Source organism: Balaenoptera acutorostrata, chromosome 16 (genome assembly GCF_949987535.1).
Source record: "Balaenoptera acutorostrata chromosome 16, mBalAcu1.1, whole genome shotgun sequence".
Lineage (NCBI taxonomy): Eukaryota > Metazoa > Chordata > Mammalia > Artiodactyla > Balaenopteridae > Balaenoptera > Balaenoptera acutorostrata.
The window spans coordinates 30,664,925-30,681,458 of record NC_080079.1 but is presented as its reverse complement, the minus strand read 5'-3'; the positions used below and the strand labels follow the sequence as shown (position 1 = coordinate 30,681,458).

The 16,534-nt window shown below is 38.6% G+C and overlaps 1 protein-coding gene across 2 annotated transcripts in view; it reads left to right on the top strand.

Moving 5' to 3' along the window:
* Positions 1-16,534, top strand: part of R3HCC1L (R3H domain and coiled-coil containing 1 like) — a 96,667-nt gene that overhangs the window by 56,782 nt on the left and 23,351 nt on the right. For both annotated transcript variants that reach the window (XM_007187394.3, XM_057531509.1), the window contains exon 3: positions 465-2,269. In XM_007187394.3, coding sequence (XP_007187456.2) covers positions 465-2,269 — 1,805 coding nt within the window. The remainder of the gene's footprint in view (positions 1-464; positions 2,270-16,534) is intronic.

The window sequence follows — 16,534 nt, the reverse complement described above, 5'->3', positions numbered from 1 at the left end:
ATTCATATGTTACTCTTAAAATCATATTTATGTATATATATTTATGTTGAACAAATGTGCTTTTAGGGGTTCTCCTTGAATGTATTCTTCAGTGTAAATTTTGAGCTCCTAAGATGGTTGTGTTTTATGAGTACCTGATAGCCTGTAATCACTTTTCTCATCTGTTTTAATTCAGCTGAAGACAAGGCTACTTGTTAAAAAAAAAAGTAGAGAGGACTTGGAAGGTAGAGGAAAGAGGCTATATGGATAAAATTCATGGGCTCATGAGTTATTTTGGAATTTACTCTCCTTAGTTGCTTACCTGATTGCATTAATTATTTTATGGCAGGCTTTACTTTTTTTTTAACTTGAGGGTTTCTATAGGATGGATTAGTAGGCCCTCTACCTAGTCTTTAAAAATCTCTCGGCTCCATACATTGTAATCAGGTTTTGGTAATTGAATCATTCTCTCTTTTTTCTTGCAGATTGGGGTGGTGCCATGCAGCAAGAAGCAGAGAGATGCAGAGCTCGAGTCAGGAGGCCTGACATGGCGCTTTATGTACCCAAAGCTCGAAGGGGTATAGTAGTGCACAGATCAGGTGATGAGGGAGAAAGCTGTGGTCCACCTAACTCCATGGTGAAAGAAGAACAAAAGGAAGATTCTTTCTCTCAAAAGGAGATCATTAGAGAGAAGCCTGAGGCTCAAAGACTAAGTATTAATCCTGATAAAAAGGAGCACAATCGTAGGGAAGGAAAGAAAGCTTCAACAAAATTTAATAAAGATGCGTGGCTTCAAGAAAGGAATAAAGATAATGTTTGTACTAAGAGGGCAACCACAGAATCCAAAAAAGTATTATCCCAAGGACATCAGCAAAGAGTCCCAAATCCTGGGATTATACCTATCCTACCTTTACAAAGACATTTTAAACCAAAGAAGATAGAGTGTTTGGAGGTTGAAACCAGAGATGTGACAGAACAGGATGGGTTGCTTCAATCTCAGTCTTGTTCAGAAATCAGTAAGGCTCAGGTTCCAAACAAACCATTCCAGAATGTGGAGTTCTGTGATTTCAATAGGCATGAACTAAATGGGGAAACATTTGAAGATAGAAATTTGGAAAGCAGAATGGAAACTGATGCCAGGGTTGCAGACATACTATCCCAATTTCCTGGAGATTTTAGTTCTGTGGTGAAACCTGAGAGTATGATTGCACCAGTAAAACCAAGCTCTGATTCTGGAATTGTACAGCAAGGCAAGCAGACATCGGGTGGAATGCTGAAGCGCAGCAACGGGGGCATCACCACTGATTCTGTTCCTGGAAGTCCAGTTGGTACCATTGATCAGACTTGCATAGACTTGGATGCTGAGAATGTTGGTGATACAGCGAACAGTACAGATTTCATCTTGGGTCAGAAAGGTGTAGATTCCATTCCTGAGACTATGGGTCACATCTCTCATCAGATGACTATAGTCAGCAAATTAGAGAGCACAAATGACATTTTTGATCCAACAATGATTAGAGAGTGTGAGGAGAATGACAGCACTGCTGATGAGTTATGTGTAAAGCGTGAATCTTCTGATACAGCTGTCCTTGCTCATGAAACATATACAAATAATGGGTCTAAGAATGTAGGTGACATTACCAATAAGACATGTATGATGGACATTACAGATACCATATCTGATCAGATAACTGTAGCTGCTGTTAGAGTAGCTCATGAGGCCTGTAGCAACACAAGTAGTTTCTCAGACTATTTAGAAATGACTGCAGATACAGCCCCTCTTCATGTAGCTAAAAGGGGGAATGACACTGAACATTTCAGCAACCTGACTGCTTGCTCAGATATTTATGCTGAGAGTATTTCATCTAGTTTCACAGAGTCAACAGGAAAGTTGATAGACAGCTTGTCAGATTGTGCTTCCTCCTTACCTATAAAGAAGATTGCTGGTAGTAATTGTAACACTTTTTTGGACTCTGAACTCAGTATGTTAAATGGGACAAAAGTATTTTCAGACGGTGCCTTGGGCAGTGATCAAGATTGTACTGGTGATATAACAGAAGCATTGCATGAACTTAAAACTGCTGAAGAGTTCAAAACAAAAGAAGATGGTTCAGAGACTATAGAATTTGGTGTAACCTTTCCTGATATAGAATCAGTATCTGTGGAAACATCCATGGAATTGAAAGCAAGTGATGCGTCTCACACAGAAGCGAGTGCTGCTACTGAGGAGACCTGGGAGTCTATGTTTAATGATGACGGTGACTGCCTGGACCCACGTCTTCTACAAGAGGTATGTTTTAGTGGAAATTGCTTGGCTCTTAGGTAGTTCATCAATTCATAGGACCTAGGATTTTGGGGGTAATTTTGATAGACATATTTGTACATTCACACATATTACATCCAATGTAACAGTTCTGCAACGAACTGTTGGGTTGGCCAAAAAGTTCGTTCGGGTCTTTCCATAACATCTTACGGAAAAACCTGAACGAACTTTTTGGCCAACCCAGTAATAGGATTGTAGATTGAGAAAAGAATATCTGCTAGATCTTTAAGAAACACAGCATACAGTGTTGAACTATATCTATTATAGCCAAATCCTGAGAGATCTTACTGAATAGGTTAAAGATGAATTTAATGGATTCTGGCTAACTGTTGAGAAAATACAGAGGGAAACTTCTTCCAAAGGGCTTTTCTGTGTTGACAAGATGTATTTTACACTGGCCTATTTGAGGGGAGAAGAATAATTTATTATTCATATTTATTTTATTTTTCCAGCAGATGTTGGAATGATGTTAGACACTATAGAGGGAAGGGAAGGGTGTAATAAAGGAAGGTATGATTGTTTTTTTAAGGAGTTTGTGCTGAGTTGAAGAGTAAATGATTGTTGAATATGCTGGCTAGGTAGAGTTCATAAATACAAAATGTTGGATTTGAAGGCATCTTAGAAATTATTTAGTTCAATTTTTTCATTTTCTTAGTTTAGACATTCCCTCCTCCAGCATTTAAATTCCTTACCATAAATAAGAATCATTGGTTTTGAATAGTAGAATCATTCCCCCTTTTATTCCTTATACCTTTGCCCAGAAGGGGAAAAAATGATTTTCCCTATAAAATCTCCAGTTTTGTAAATGGAGAAATTGAAGGTTAATGGTTGTATCTTTAAGAAAAGCAGAATCAGGATTTCAATCTACTTCTGTCTTAATCCAGTATTTATGTTCTTTCTACCAGACCACTTCCTCCCCTATAAAATAGTTTTGTTTGAGTGACTCCATAGAGCCTTTTAAATACTAAGTGATGAGTCTTTTGATTCTGAGAGTTGAACCAGAAGTACGGAAAAATGTTCACAAGCATGTATAAAAGAGACACGTGAGACTGAAGAGGGCAGCCCATTGGACAGAATTGACTTTCCAGTACCAAGCACTTCCTCCTTATTCTTAGGAGGTGTTTGCATGCTCATTTGTACCACAGTTAGTACTTCCTATGGTCAAGTCAGGAGACAGCAGGTCTTAAACATTTCTTAAAAGAATATAGAGCAGAAGGCACCTACAAATTAACGTTCATGAATCCTTTGAAATTGCATGCACACTTTTATATGTAAGTGCAGTCTTTCATAACTTTTATCAGATTCTCAAAGGTGATAGTTCCCCAAAGTATGGTCCCTGGACCAGCAGCGTAAGCAGCACCTGGGGACTTGTTGGAAATGCGGACTCTTCAGCCAAGCTGTCTTTATGTTTACGAGACTTTCAAGTGATTCTGATGCACATAAAGTGAGAATCACTGCTGAAAGACAACATACAAACTTATATTATATCAAGATGTGAGTGTGGTAACCAGAAGTGGCTGTCAGCTCATAATTAGAAAGCAAAACACTGTTCAGCAGAGGTTATAGACCCAAATCAGGCTAAGATGTACTAATAATATGGTAAGTTAGGTGAATATAGAGAAGTTATTAAGGATACGAGCATTGGGAGAAGGCCTTAGTCTGGGGGAGGAAGCAGTGTTCTTAGGAGTTGGCAAAGGGACTGCTTAAGGGGGTAGGAGAGCACAGGTGTACATGGGAGAGAAGAAACAGCTTCCTACAAAAGAAGGGCATGGGACACAGGGCCTTTTGTACATGGTAGACCTAGTAAATATTTACTGAATGGATGTAGGCAGTAGGGTAGAGTTGCTTTCTGCCTTTTTAGGTTAGCCTCCAGGAGCTTTCAAAACATCATTGCTGCTGGAACTTGGATTCTGTGTGGTAGCTTAGGGATATGGCTTCTGTATTGGCGGGAGGGAGGTTTAGGTGTGCAACTCTGTTGTTCAGCTCTTAACACTGTTTAGGTGCAAAAGAATTTAGGCAACTGAGTCTTTTGAGGAGCATAGTAATATAGCCAAAGAGGACACTAGCCTGACCTAAACCTGGGAATGGCAGGAAAACGGAGCAGGTAGTGTTTTAAGCTGAAGACAGCCAGTGCCTGGGTATTGCATTTGGATATCTTCTGAGGTGTTTGGTAGGGATTGGGGTCTGTGTTGAGGCATGAAGATAGATGAGAGCAAGAAAGAAGTTGGATTGAGAATGCAAGTAGTGGATCCAACTCCAAGCTATTGCCTCCTGTGCTCTGGGTTTTAGAAGATGTAATAATAATAATGTTATTAAAAGATGTCACAAATCCAAGAACATTAATAGCCCTTTGGTGACTATTACTCCTAATTTATTATTTATACTGTTCCAAATGTACATTATTAAAGGCTAAACCAGAGTGTCTGCCTACCTTGAAAACTTTCCAACCAAAGATTTTTGGCTCCTTTCCCAGCTGGCCTATTTCTTTGTTGACAATGGCTAGCCATAGAGGTATACCTAGTACTTCTAATAGGCAGAGAAGTATGCTCTAGAGCAGGGTGTGGTAGCCATTGGCATGTGAAGCAGTTTTCTATGACATTTGAACTTCTAAAACTGCCTGAAGGGGTTAGGTCATTGTTGAGCTCCCAGAACTGCAACTCTTGATGAGTCTCCAAAGATTACACATCTCCTAAAACCGTGGTATGGGATGCCCAGAAATTGAAGTTGATAACTGATAAAGAAAAGGATGTTGGCATGACTTCTTTTAACCCCTTGAGATCTTGGTACCAGCACACAGGAATTATTGTTGTCTAGATAAAACTTCCTCTGATGCCTCCTGTACTGATCAGCAAACCTATTGGTAGGAGGGTTAGTAAGATACCAGCAGCATAACATTGATGTTGATAGACACTGACATCTGGTCCCTTCATTGGCCATTTCTGGTCCTGATGTGTGTTTTTAGGTAGCGGTAAATATTTAGGTAGGAGTTTCCTTTTGTTATAGAAGGTTGCTAACAATGTATGACCATGGAAAAGAGAAAAAGGAACACCATTCATTCCCAAACCATCTTCCTTCTGTGTGTGCCTACTCACGTTCATACTTCATCAGTGGTATCTTTCCATCTAGTCTTCCCAGTCATGCTGGGAAGATGAGGAAATCCAGATATGTCTCCCCGGCTTTCTCAGTCTCCCTCTTGACTAAAATTTAATCGACTACAGTGTTTTCACTGTTTAGTCTGCATAGCATCTTCCCAAGAATGCCAGCATCAGTTTGCCATATTAACCTTTCTGTACTGTCTAAATAGGAGCCAGGTCCAAGTTGGTTCAGGATATTCACTTGGTCCCTGCCCATATATTCATGTACCATACGTTACTATTCATTAGAGGAAACTAGAGCTCTCAAATGTGTCCTCTGGCACTGGGGTCAGTAAGTGATCATCTGACATGCTTCATTATTGTAGCTTTCTTTTTTCTTATTTCCTTTTGTTTTCCTTTTCTGTATTCGTATTCACTTTTGCCCTTTCTTTTCTTTTACTATGCCTTAATCCAAAGCTATGGCCATGGATTTCTCTCACTGATGATAATCAGTGATATTGAGATGTTGCTGATACCTATTCTAGAGAAATCTTTTTTAAAGATTTATTTATTATTTATTTATTTAATTTATCTTTGGCTGCATCAGGTCTTAGTTACAGCACATGAGATATTCACTGAGGCATGTGGGATCTTTCCTTGTGGTGCGTGGGCTCTTTGTTGCAGGGCGTGGGCTTCTCTCTAGTTGTGGCATGTGGGTTTTCTCTTCTCTAGTTGTGGCACGCAGGCTCCAGGGTGCATGTGCTCTGTAGTTTGTGGCACGCAGATTCCAGAGCGAGTGGGCTGTGAACTTTGCAGCATGTGGGCTCTAGTTGAGGCGCGCGAGCTCAGTAGTTGTGGCACGCGGGCTTAGTAGTTGTGGCACGCGGGCTTAGTAGTTGTGGCACGCGGGCTTAGTTGCCCGGCAGCATGTGGGATCTTAGTTCCCTGACCAGGGATTGAATCCGCATTGAACCTGCATTATAAGGCAGATTCTTTACCACTGGACCACCAGGGAAGTCCCTAGAGAAATCTTTAGATGGCACCTTGAATGGCATTCTACTCATTCTGTGTTAATAAATTTTATGAAGTCAAAGTTTGCATTTCTGGCCTTGGTTTCTTGATAAGGTCAGTGGAGGCATAGCCTAGATATATTAGATAATTTCATTTGCAGATAGGGAACACCACTGAAGACATTATCTACTCTTATATTTAATATATAAAATGTTATGTAAAGCAACTATACTCCAATAAAAATTAATTTTAAAAAAAGTTAGAGTTTAAAAGTCTGAATTTATCCTTCTGCTGTTATAAAGGATTTATGCCCAAAGCAGTATAGAAAAGGGATGGAAGCCATAACTTATGCTGTATATTATACACTGTAGTTTTATTATCTTTTAAGGGAACTCTTTTTGGATGTGTTTGAACTTAGGTCATGAAAAATTTGAAAAGGCTTGAAATACTTTAAAAAAAAATAGTGTTATTTCCCTATTTGCCAAAGATAGGAAGTTAAATGGGTAAAACATTTTAATTCTAGCTTTTGATTTATTCACATTACCATGGACAAACATGAAAAATTTATTTTCTTCAGTATCTACTGAAGAGTAGAAACTGAGTTAGTAAGCAGTTAAGTAGCTACAGGGTAACAGTGGAAGAGAAAATAGAAACAAAAGGTTTGAATAACCTAACCTACATAATTGAGAATTAGCTATATGGGTTAATTCTGTAAGTAATTATGTAAATAGACATGGTGATATTTGAAGCAACCGCAGTAATGTTATACCATTAACTCCTGGTCAAGTCTCTTGTCCATGTCCCTGTAACCTCCTGATATCCCCAATATTTAAATTTGTTATAGCCACAACTATAGTTTAAAGTGGTTTATTACGTTTAATTTAAAGTACCTACGGGGCTTCCCTGGTGGCGCAGTGGTTAAGAATCCGCCTGCCAATGCAGGGGACACGGGTTCGAGCCCTGGTCTGGGAAGATCCCACATGCTGCGGAGCAACTAAGCCCGTGAGCCACAACTACTGAGCCTGCGCGTCTGGAGCCTGTGCTCCGCAATTAAGAGAGGCCGCGATAGTGAAGAGGCCCGCGCACCGCGATGAAGAGTGGCCCCCACTCGCCGCAACTAGAGAAAGCCCTCGCACAGAAATGAAGACCCAACACAGCCATAAATAAAAATTAAAAAAAAAAAAAAAAAAAAAGTACCTACGGAAGTATTCTTATTCCTGCCTTCCAAGATCAGAGGCAGGATTATAACACAGGCCTTGAACAATAAGGACTAGGACTTGGAACTTTAACCTAAGAGAGAAAACTGTACATCTTTTTTAAAAAAGTGGAATGTTAGCATTGAAAGGGACCTGTAACATAATGTTTTATGTTTACCTCTTGCCTTATAGATAAGGCAAATAAGGCCCAGAAAGGTTGTTACTGACCTAGCTAAGTGCCAGAGTTGGCACTAGAATCCCAGTCTCCTGGGATTCTAGGTTTCTAACCCTGGGCTCTTTCCATGACAGTAAGCCTTTGCCTCTACCTAAAGCTCTCAGCCAATCAACAGACATTGTACAGCTATACTGTGCCCAGATCTGATATTGGTGATATGAGGGATAAAAGAGAAGGATAAGAATGTTTAAGGAGTTTATAGTCTTGTGGAGCTGATGAAACTTATTCTCAGAAATGTCTAGAAAAAAATAAAGAAGTATTCTATCTCACTGAATTGAAAATGCTGTTGATTGTGAAATATATCATTATTTTATGTATCACTAAGAAAGAAATTAAACTTTTACACAATGCTTACCCTTTAGAATTTTTATTTTATACATACTGAAAGAGCTCTTAATTAGACATAAATTTTTTATCACATATCATTTCTTACATAAAGAAAATGTGAAAGAAATTGGTTCTCGTTTCCTAAAACTTTGTGTTTATAGTCCAACTCTTTCTAATGATTTCTTTTTTTCTTTTTGAATTAGAACCCAAGTGTTCCTTTTTTTTAAAATTTAATTTTATTTATTTGTTTTTTTGGCTGCGTCGGGTGTTAGTTGCAGCACGTGGGATCTCCATTTGAGGCATGTGGGATCTTTCATTGTGGAGCACAGGCTTCTCTTTAGTTGTGATGCGCAGGCTCCAGGGCACATGGGCTCTGTAGTTTGTGGCACCTGGGCTCTCTAGTTGAGGCATGCGAACTCAGTAGTTGTGGCGCGCGGGCTTAGCTGCCCCATGGCAGGTGGGAACCTAGTTCCCCGACCAGGGATCGAATCCGTGTCCCCTGCATTGGAAGGTGGATTCTTTACCACTGGAACACCAGGGAAGTCCTAATAATTTTTTGACTCAGTCATTGATACTGATGTCGTTCCATCCTGTTACCATCTTCTGTGCCATCAAGAACTTTGATGATACAGCATTTCTTAAAAGAATACATAAAAGAAGCAAAAATCATTGTTGCTCGATTCTTAAGCCATCTTTGCACTTATATAGGGCTATTCTTATATTCAGATTTTCTTCCACCCTGCTGACCACCCTTTCTGCAAATTTTAGTACTGGTGCTTGTGGTGCTCATTCATATGCAGACAAGCAGTGACAATATGCATGATTAAGATGCATACTGATGTTGGAGATGTTAAAATGTGCATCTTAGAATTGATGAAATACGGTATATATCCAACTGCCAAGGGTTATGATATGGTAGTATAGGGAATGGAGAAACCATCAAAATGGAGTCAATAGGGAACACTTCAAGAGGTGATAAAGATTGAAGCTGGGTCTTAAAAGAGAAGGATCAGGAGCAGACAAGGCATTCCAGGCTGTGAGAGCTTGTAAAAAATATGGAATATTCCCAGGTTTAGGTCCTGAATTTGTCACTATCAGAAGTTTAGATGATCTATTTTGAAATTTTGTTTTTGTTGTTGTTGTTTTCCTTTTATAATTTATTAAATTGGATTTTCTGCATGATTTATATAACCAGAACAATTAAAGTTTATTGGCAAAGGGAAATTAAAAAAGTGTCATTTTCCCCCCCAAATTTCAGAATGCCATCCAGAACCATTTAAAAAATATATGTTGCATAAATCAAATTCTTATTGATGGAGGCTCTATGTAGAATCAGTCTGGATAAGCATGCATTTGGACAAAGTAATTAACTTGGGGCCTGTGCATTTTATTCATTCCACAAGTATTTTTTGAATGCCTAGTTTGTGCAAGATAGTGTGTGCAGGGGGGGAATATAGGGATAAATATGACATGTCCCTTGTAGTTGAATTATAGAATCAGAATATTGATGAGGAGACTGAAACTCCAGCCTTTCTTTCCAGCCTTACTCCCTGTATTAGTTTGCTAAGGCTGCCAGAGCATAGTACCCTAGACTGACTATGGCAAAGTACCACATAAATTTGTTTTCTCACAATTCTGGAGGCTAGAAGTCCAAGATCAAGGTGGCAGCAAGGATTAGATTCTTTTGAGGTCTCTCTCCTTGGTTTGTAGATGGCCATCTTCTCCCTGTGTCTTTACATGGTCTTCCCTCTGTGTCTGTGTCCAAATTTCCTCTTTTTATAAAGATACCACTCAGATTAGGGTCTACCCTATTTTAACTTAATACCTGTTTAAAGGCATTATCTCTAAATACAGTCATATTCTAAGGTACTGGGGTTTATGGCTTTAACTCATGAATTTTGAGAGGACACAATTAAGCCCAAAGCACTCCCCCAAGCCCTCACATTATTTAGTGTAACCACACTGAACTCTTTAATGAATACCACACTCCTTGCATGCCTTTGCACACTTCTGCCTATGGTACTTTTCTCTGTATAATTTCTTTACTTGGGCAGTGAAGGAAACAAAGTTCATTCCCCTCTACCCACTGGTAATACCTTCTTCATTCTTATAACTTTATTACATATTAAAATTCTTTGTTCAAGTTCTTTCTCTAATGTTATGTTCAACATACATTAAATGTTTGTTGGTTAGGTGGTCAGGTTGAGGTTGGAGGAAGAGACAGGTCTTATTAATATAGGGTGTTATACAGTGAGTACTGTAAAAGTAGTGCAGATGAGGTCATTGCTGTAGAAGTCTAGAGGAAGAATCAGATTATACATGTGACCAAAAATAATGTGATCAAAGCAAAAGGCAGGAAGAAGCAAGATGTGTTTAGGCATAGTATTACTCTTTGGTTGGAATGTAGCATATTTTAAGGGATGACATGACATAAAGCTAGAAAGGTAGTATATATTTTAGTACACTGTTAATGAGGTAATAAACTACCACAAACTACTGTCTTAAAACAACACAAATTTATTGTCTTTTACAGTTCTGGAGGTCAGAAGTCCAAAAGGGGTCTCACTGGACTAAAATTAGGGTATTGGCAGGATTGTGATCCTTTCTGAAGACTGTAGGGGAGAACCCATTTTCTTACCTTTTTCAGCTTCTCTTACATGCTGCCCACATTCCTTGGCTCATGGCCCCCTTCCGTTTTCAAAGCCAGCAGTGGCCAGCCAAGTCTTTCTCATGTTGCCTCACTCTGACACACTGACTCTTCTGTCTCTGAAACAATTCTGCTTTTAAGGACCCTTGTGATTATATTGGACCCACCTAGATAATCTGGCATTATCTCTCTATTTTAAAGTCATCTGATTAGCATCTTTAATTCCACCTGCTACCTTAATTCTCCTTTGCCATGTATCATGTTCATAAGTTGAGGGAATTAGGACATGGACATCTTTGAGAGGCTGTCATTCTGCCAACCACAGGTAGGTTGTTGGGTCCAGGTTATGAGCTTTAAATACAGCCATTGAAGATTTTTAATCAAAGGAATGACATGATCAAAACAGTATTTTGGGAAGTGTAATCTATAAGCTATATGGTATCTCGAATATAGGACTGGAAAGAAATCAGCACCCCTGAGTTCTTTTCAGCTTTGCCATTGATCCTCCCTCCCTCCCTCTTTTCCTCCTAGAACTGCGTGTATCCATAAATCCTTAATCAGAGGGAATTAGTTGTCCTGAACATTGATATAGCCACCGTTTCTGATTCTGTTCACTGTAAGGCCATTTCATCATGTTACGGAAGGAATACTAGACTAGCGGTCAGGAGACCTGAGCTGTGATTCAAACTTTATCAGTAATTTGATTTGTAACCTTAGGGGTGTCCTTTAATCTCTCTGTGATGCAATTTTCCATCCTTATAATAGGGATAACAATAACAGCTGATCCAACATGCCCATCTGACAGATATAAATATAACTTTATCCCAAAATAATGTAGCATATATTTATTTTTTGTTTGCAGAGAGTAACTTGTGACTTAAGAACTTTTTGTTTTTCCTTTTGTATCTTGAAGAACCTAGGATCAAACAAAAAATAAAAAGCTCAGTGATCCATACCTAGTTGACCTTCTACTCTCTGCACCCTTTTTGTCCCCCTCTACAAATAGGAATCAGGCAATTATGTCATAGCAAGTCAGGTACTATTTTTTTTTAACATCTTTTTTGGAGTATAATTGCTTTACAATGGTGTGTTAGTTTCTGCTGTATCACAAAGTGAATCAGCTATACGTATACATATATCCCCATATCCCCTCCCTCTTGTGTCTCCCTCCCACCCTCCCTATCCCACCCCTCTAGGTGGTCACAAAGCACCGAGCTGATCTCCCTGTGCTATGCGGCTGCTTCCCACTAGCTATCTATTTTACATTTGGTAGTGTATATATGTCCATGCTACTCTCTCACTTCGTCTCAGCTTACCTTTCCCCCTCCCCATGTCCTCAAGTCCATTCCCTACGTCTGCATCTTTATTCCTCTACTGCCCCTAGGTTCATGAGAACCATTTGTTTTTTGGTTTTTTTTTTTTAGATTCCATATGTATGTGTTAGCATACGGTATTTGTTTTTCTCTTTCTGACTTACTTCACTCTGTATGACAGTCTCTAGGTCCATCCACCTCAGTACAAATAACTCAATTTTGTTTCTTTTTATGGCTGAGTAATATTCCATTGTATATATGTGCCACATCTTCTCTATCCATTCATCTGTCAATGGACACTTAGGTTGCTTCCATGTCCTGGCTATTGTAAATAGTGCTGCAATGAATGTTGTGGTACACGTATCTTTTTGAATTATGGTTTTCTCAGGGTATATATGCCCAGTAGTGGGATTGCTGGGTCATATGGTAGTTCTATTTTTAGTTTTTTAAAAGGAACCTCCATACTGTTCTCCATAGTGGCTGTATCAATTTACATTCCTACCAACAGTGCAGGAGGGTTCCCTTTTCTCCACACCCTCTCCAGCATTTATGGTTTGTAGATTTTTTGACGCTGGCCATTCTCACTGGTGTGAGGTGATACCTCATTGTGGTTTTGATGTGCATTTCTCTAATTCCTCCTGTGTGTGTTTGGAGAAATGTCTATTTAGGTCTTCCGCCCATTATTTGATTGGGTTGTTTGTTTTTTTGATATTGAGCTGCATGAGCTGCTTGTATATTTTGGAGATTAATCCTTTGTCAGTTGCTTCGTTTGCAAATATTTTCTCCCATTCTTTTTTTTGATAAATTTATTTATTTTATTTTATTTATTGCTGTGTTGGGTCTTCGTTGCTGCACGCGGGCTTTCTCTAGTTGCGGCGAGCAGGGGCTACTCTTCGTTGTGGTATGCAGGCTTCTCATTGTGGTGGCTTCTCTTGTTGAGAGCATGGGCTCTAGGCGCGCGGGCTTCAGTAGTTGTGGTGCAGGGGTTTAGTTGCTCCGCAGCATGTGGGATCTTCCCAGACCAAGGCTCGAACCCGTGCCCCCTGCATTAGCAGGTGGATTCTTAACCACTGCGCCACCAGGGAAGCCCCTTTTCTCCCATTCTGAGGGTTGTCTTTTCATCTTGTTTATGGTTTCCTTTGCTATGCAAAAGCTTTTAAGTTTCATTAGGTCCCATTTGTTTATTTTTGTTTTTATTTCCCTTTCTCTAGGAGGTGGGTCAAAAAAGATCTTGCTGTGATTTATGTCATAGAGTCTTCTATGTTTTCCTCTAAGAGTTTTATAGTGTCTGGCCTTACGTTTAGGTCTTTAATCCATTTTGAGTTTCTTTTTGTGTATGTTTTTAGGGAGTGTTCTAATTTCATTCTTTTACGTGTAGCTGTCCAGTTTTCCCAGCACCACTTATTGAAGAGACTCTCTTTTCTCCATTGTATATTCTTGCCTCCTTTATCAAAGGTAAGGTGACCGTATGAGTCTGGGTTTATCTCTGGGCTTTCTGTCCTGTTCCATTGATCTGTATTTCTGGTTTTGTGCCAGTACCATACTGTCTTGATTACTGTAGCTTTGTAGTATAGTCTGAAGTCAGGGAGCCTGATTCCTCCAGCTCTGTTTTTCTTTCTCAAGATTGCTTTGGCTATTCGGGGTCTTTTGTGTTTCCATACAAATTGTGAAATTTTTTGTTCTAGTTCTGTGAAAAATGCCAGTGGTGGTTTGATAGGGATTGCATTGAATCTGTAGATTGCTTTGGGTAGTATAGTCATTTTCACAACGTTGATTCTTCCAATCCAAGAACATGGTATATCTCTCCATCTGTTGGTATCATCTTTAATTTCTTTCATCAGTGTCTTATAGTTTTCTGCATACAGGTCTTTTGTCTCCTTAGGTAGGTTTATTCCTAGGTATTTTATTCTTTTTGTTGCAATGGTAAATGGGAGTGTTTCAGATTTTTCATCTATTCCTATTCATTAGTGTATAGGAATGCAAGAGATTTCTCTGCATTAATTTTGTATCCTGCTACTTTACCAAATTCATTGATTAGCTCTAGTAGTTTTCTGGTAGCATCTTTAGGATTCTCTATGTATAGTATCTTGTCATCTGAAAACAGTGACAGTTTTACTTCTTCTTTTCCGATTTGGATTCCTTTTATTTCTTTTTCTTCTGTGATTACAGTGGCTAAAACTTCCAAAACTATGTTGAATAATAGTGGTGAGAGTGGGCAACCTTGCCTTGTTCCCGATCTTACTGGAAATGGTTTCAGTTTTTCACCATTGAGAACGATGTTGGCTTTGGGTTTGTCATATGTGGCCTTTATTATGTTGAGGTAAGTTCCCTCTGTGCCTACTTTCTGGAGGGTTTTTGTCATAAATGGGTGTTGAATTTTTTTGAAAGCTTTTTCTGCATCTATTGAGATGATCATATGGTTTTTCTCCTTCAATTTGTTAATATGGTGTATCACATTGATTGATTTGCGTATATTGAAGAATCCTTGCACTCCTGGGATAAACCCCACTTGATCGTGGTGTATGATCCTTTTAATGTGCTGCTGGATTCTGTTTGCTAGTATTTTGTTGAGGATTTTTTGCATCTATGTTCATCAGTGATATTGGCCTGTAGTTTTCTTTTTTTGTGACATCTTTGTCTGCTTTTGGTATCAGGGTGGTGGTGGCCCTGCAGAATGAGTTTGGGAGTGTTCCTCTCTCTGCTATATTTTGGAAGAGCTTGAGAAGGATAGGTGTTAGCTCTTCTCTAAACATTTGATAGAATTTGCCTGTGAAGCCATCTGGTCCCGGGCTTTTGTTTGTTGGAAGATGTTTAATCACAGTTTCAATTTCAGTGCTTGTGATTGATCTGTTCATATTTTCTGTTTCTTTCTGGTTCAGTCTCGGAAGTTGTGCATTTCTAAGAATTTGTCCATTTCTTCCAGGTTGTCCATTTTATTGGCATAGAGTTGCTTGTAGTAGTCTCTCCTGACCCTTTGTATTTCTGCAGTGTCAGTTGTGACTTCTCCTTTTTCATTCTAATTCTGTTAATTTGAGTCTTCTCCCTTTTTTTCTTGATAAGTCTGGCTAATGGTTTATCAGTTTTGTTTATCTTCTCAAAGAACCAGCTTTTAGTTTTATTGATCTTTGCTATCGTTTCCTTCATTTCTTTTTCATTTATTTCTGATCTGATCTTTATGATTTCTTTCCTTCTGCTAACTTTGGGGGTTTTTTTGTTCTTCTTTCTCTAATTGTTTTAGGTGTAAGGTTAGGTTGTTTATTTGAGATTTTTCTTCCTTCTTGAGGTAGGATCGTATTGCTGTAAATTTCCCTCTTAGAACTGCTTTTGCTGCATCCCATAGGTTTTGGGTCATCGTGTTTTCATTGTCATTTGTTTCTAGGTATTTTTTGGTTTCCTCTGATTTCTGCAGTGATCTCTTGGTTATTTAGTAGCGTATTGTTTAGCCTCCATGTGTTTGTATTTTTTATAGTTTTTTTTCTGTAATTGATATCTAGTCTTATAGCGTTGTGGTCCGAAAAGATACTTGATACAATTTCAATTTTCTTAAATTTACCAAGGCTTGATTTGTGACCCAAGATATGATCTATCCTGAAGAATGTTCCATGAGCACTTGAGAAGAAAGTGTATTCTGTTGTTTTTGGATGGAATGTGCTATAAATATCAATTAAGTCCATCTTGTTTAATGTGTCATTTAAAGCTTGTGTTTCCTTTTTTATTTTCATTTTGGATGATCTGTCCATTGGTGAAAGTGGGGTGTTAAAGCCCCCTACTATGATTGTGTTACTGTCGATTTCCCCTTTTATGGCTGTTAGCATTTGCCTTACGTATTGAGGTGCTCCTGTGTTGGGTGCATAAATATTTACAATTGTTATATCTTCTTCTTGGATTGATCCCTTGATGATTAGGTAGTGTCCTTCTTTGTCTCCTGTAATAGTCTTTATTTTAAAGTCTATTTTGTCTGATATGAGAATTGCTACTCCAGCTTTCTTTGGATTTCCATTTTCATGGAATATCTTTTTCCATCCCCTCACTTTCAGTCTGTATGTGTTCCTAACTCTGAATAAGTACTATTTTTTAGACTTGTTTTCAAAAGCAGATTACGAGGCTTATAAGAGTCTTAAAACCCTCACTTTGGGAAGATAATTTAATTTAGTTGAATGGTTTTGTGGAAGCTGGTTCTACATATGAAGGAATACTCAGATTTCACTTATGCTTTATAAATAGCAAGACAGGCCACTGGTAAAAATCATAAAATATTTTTGATTCATAACTGAAAATTATTTGCTGAGTTGTTTGCAAACTTTCCTTTCCCGTGGACTGTAATAGATTAGAATGAATCAAATTGTAAACCTTTCCCCTCTATTGTTGCTCTATCAAACATTTATTAGCCATATGAAAGAAAAATATATGAAGGTTGGTCATAAAATAT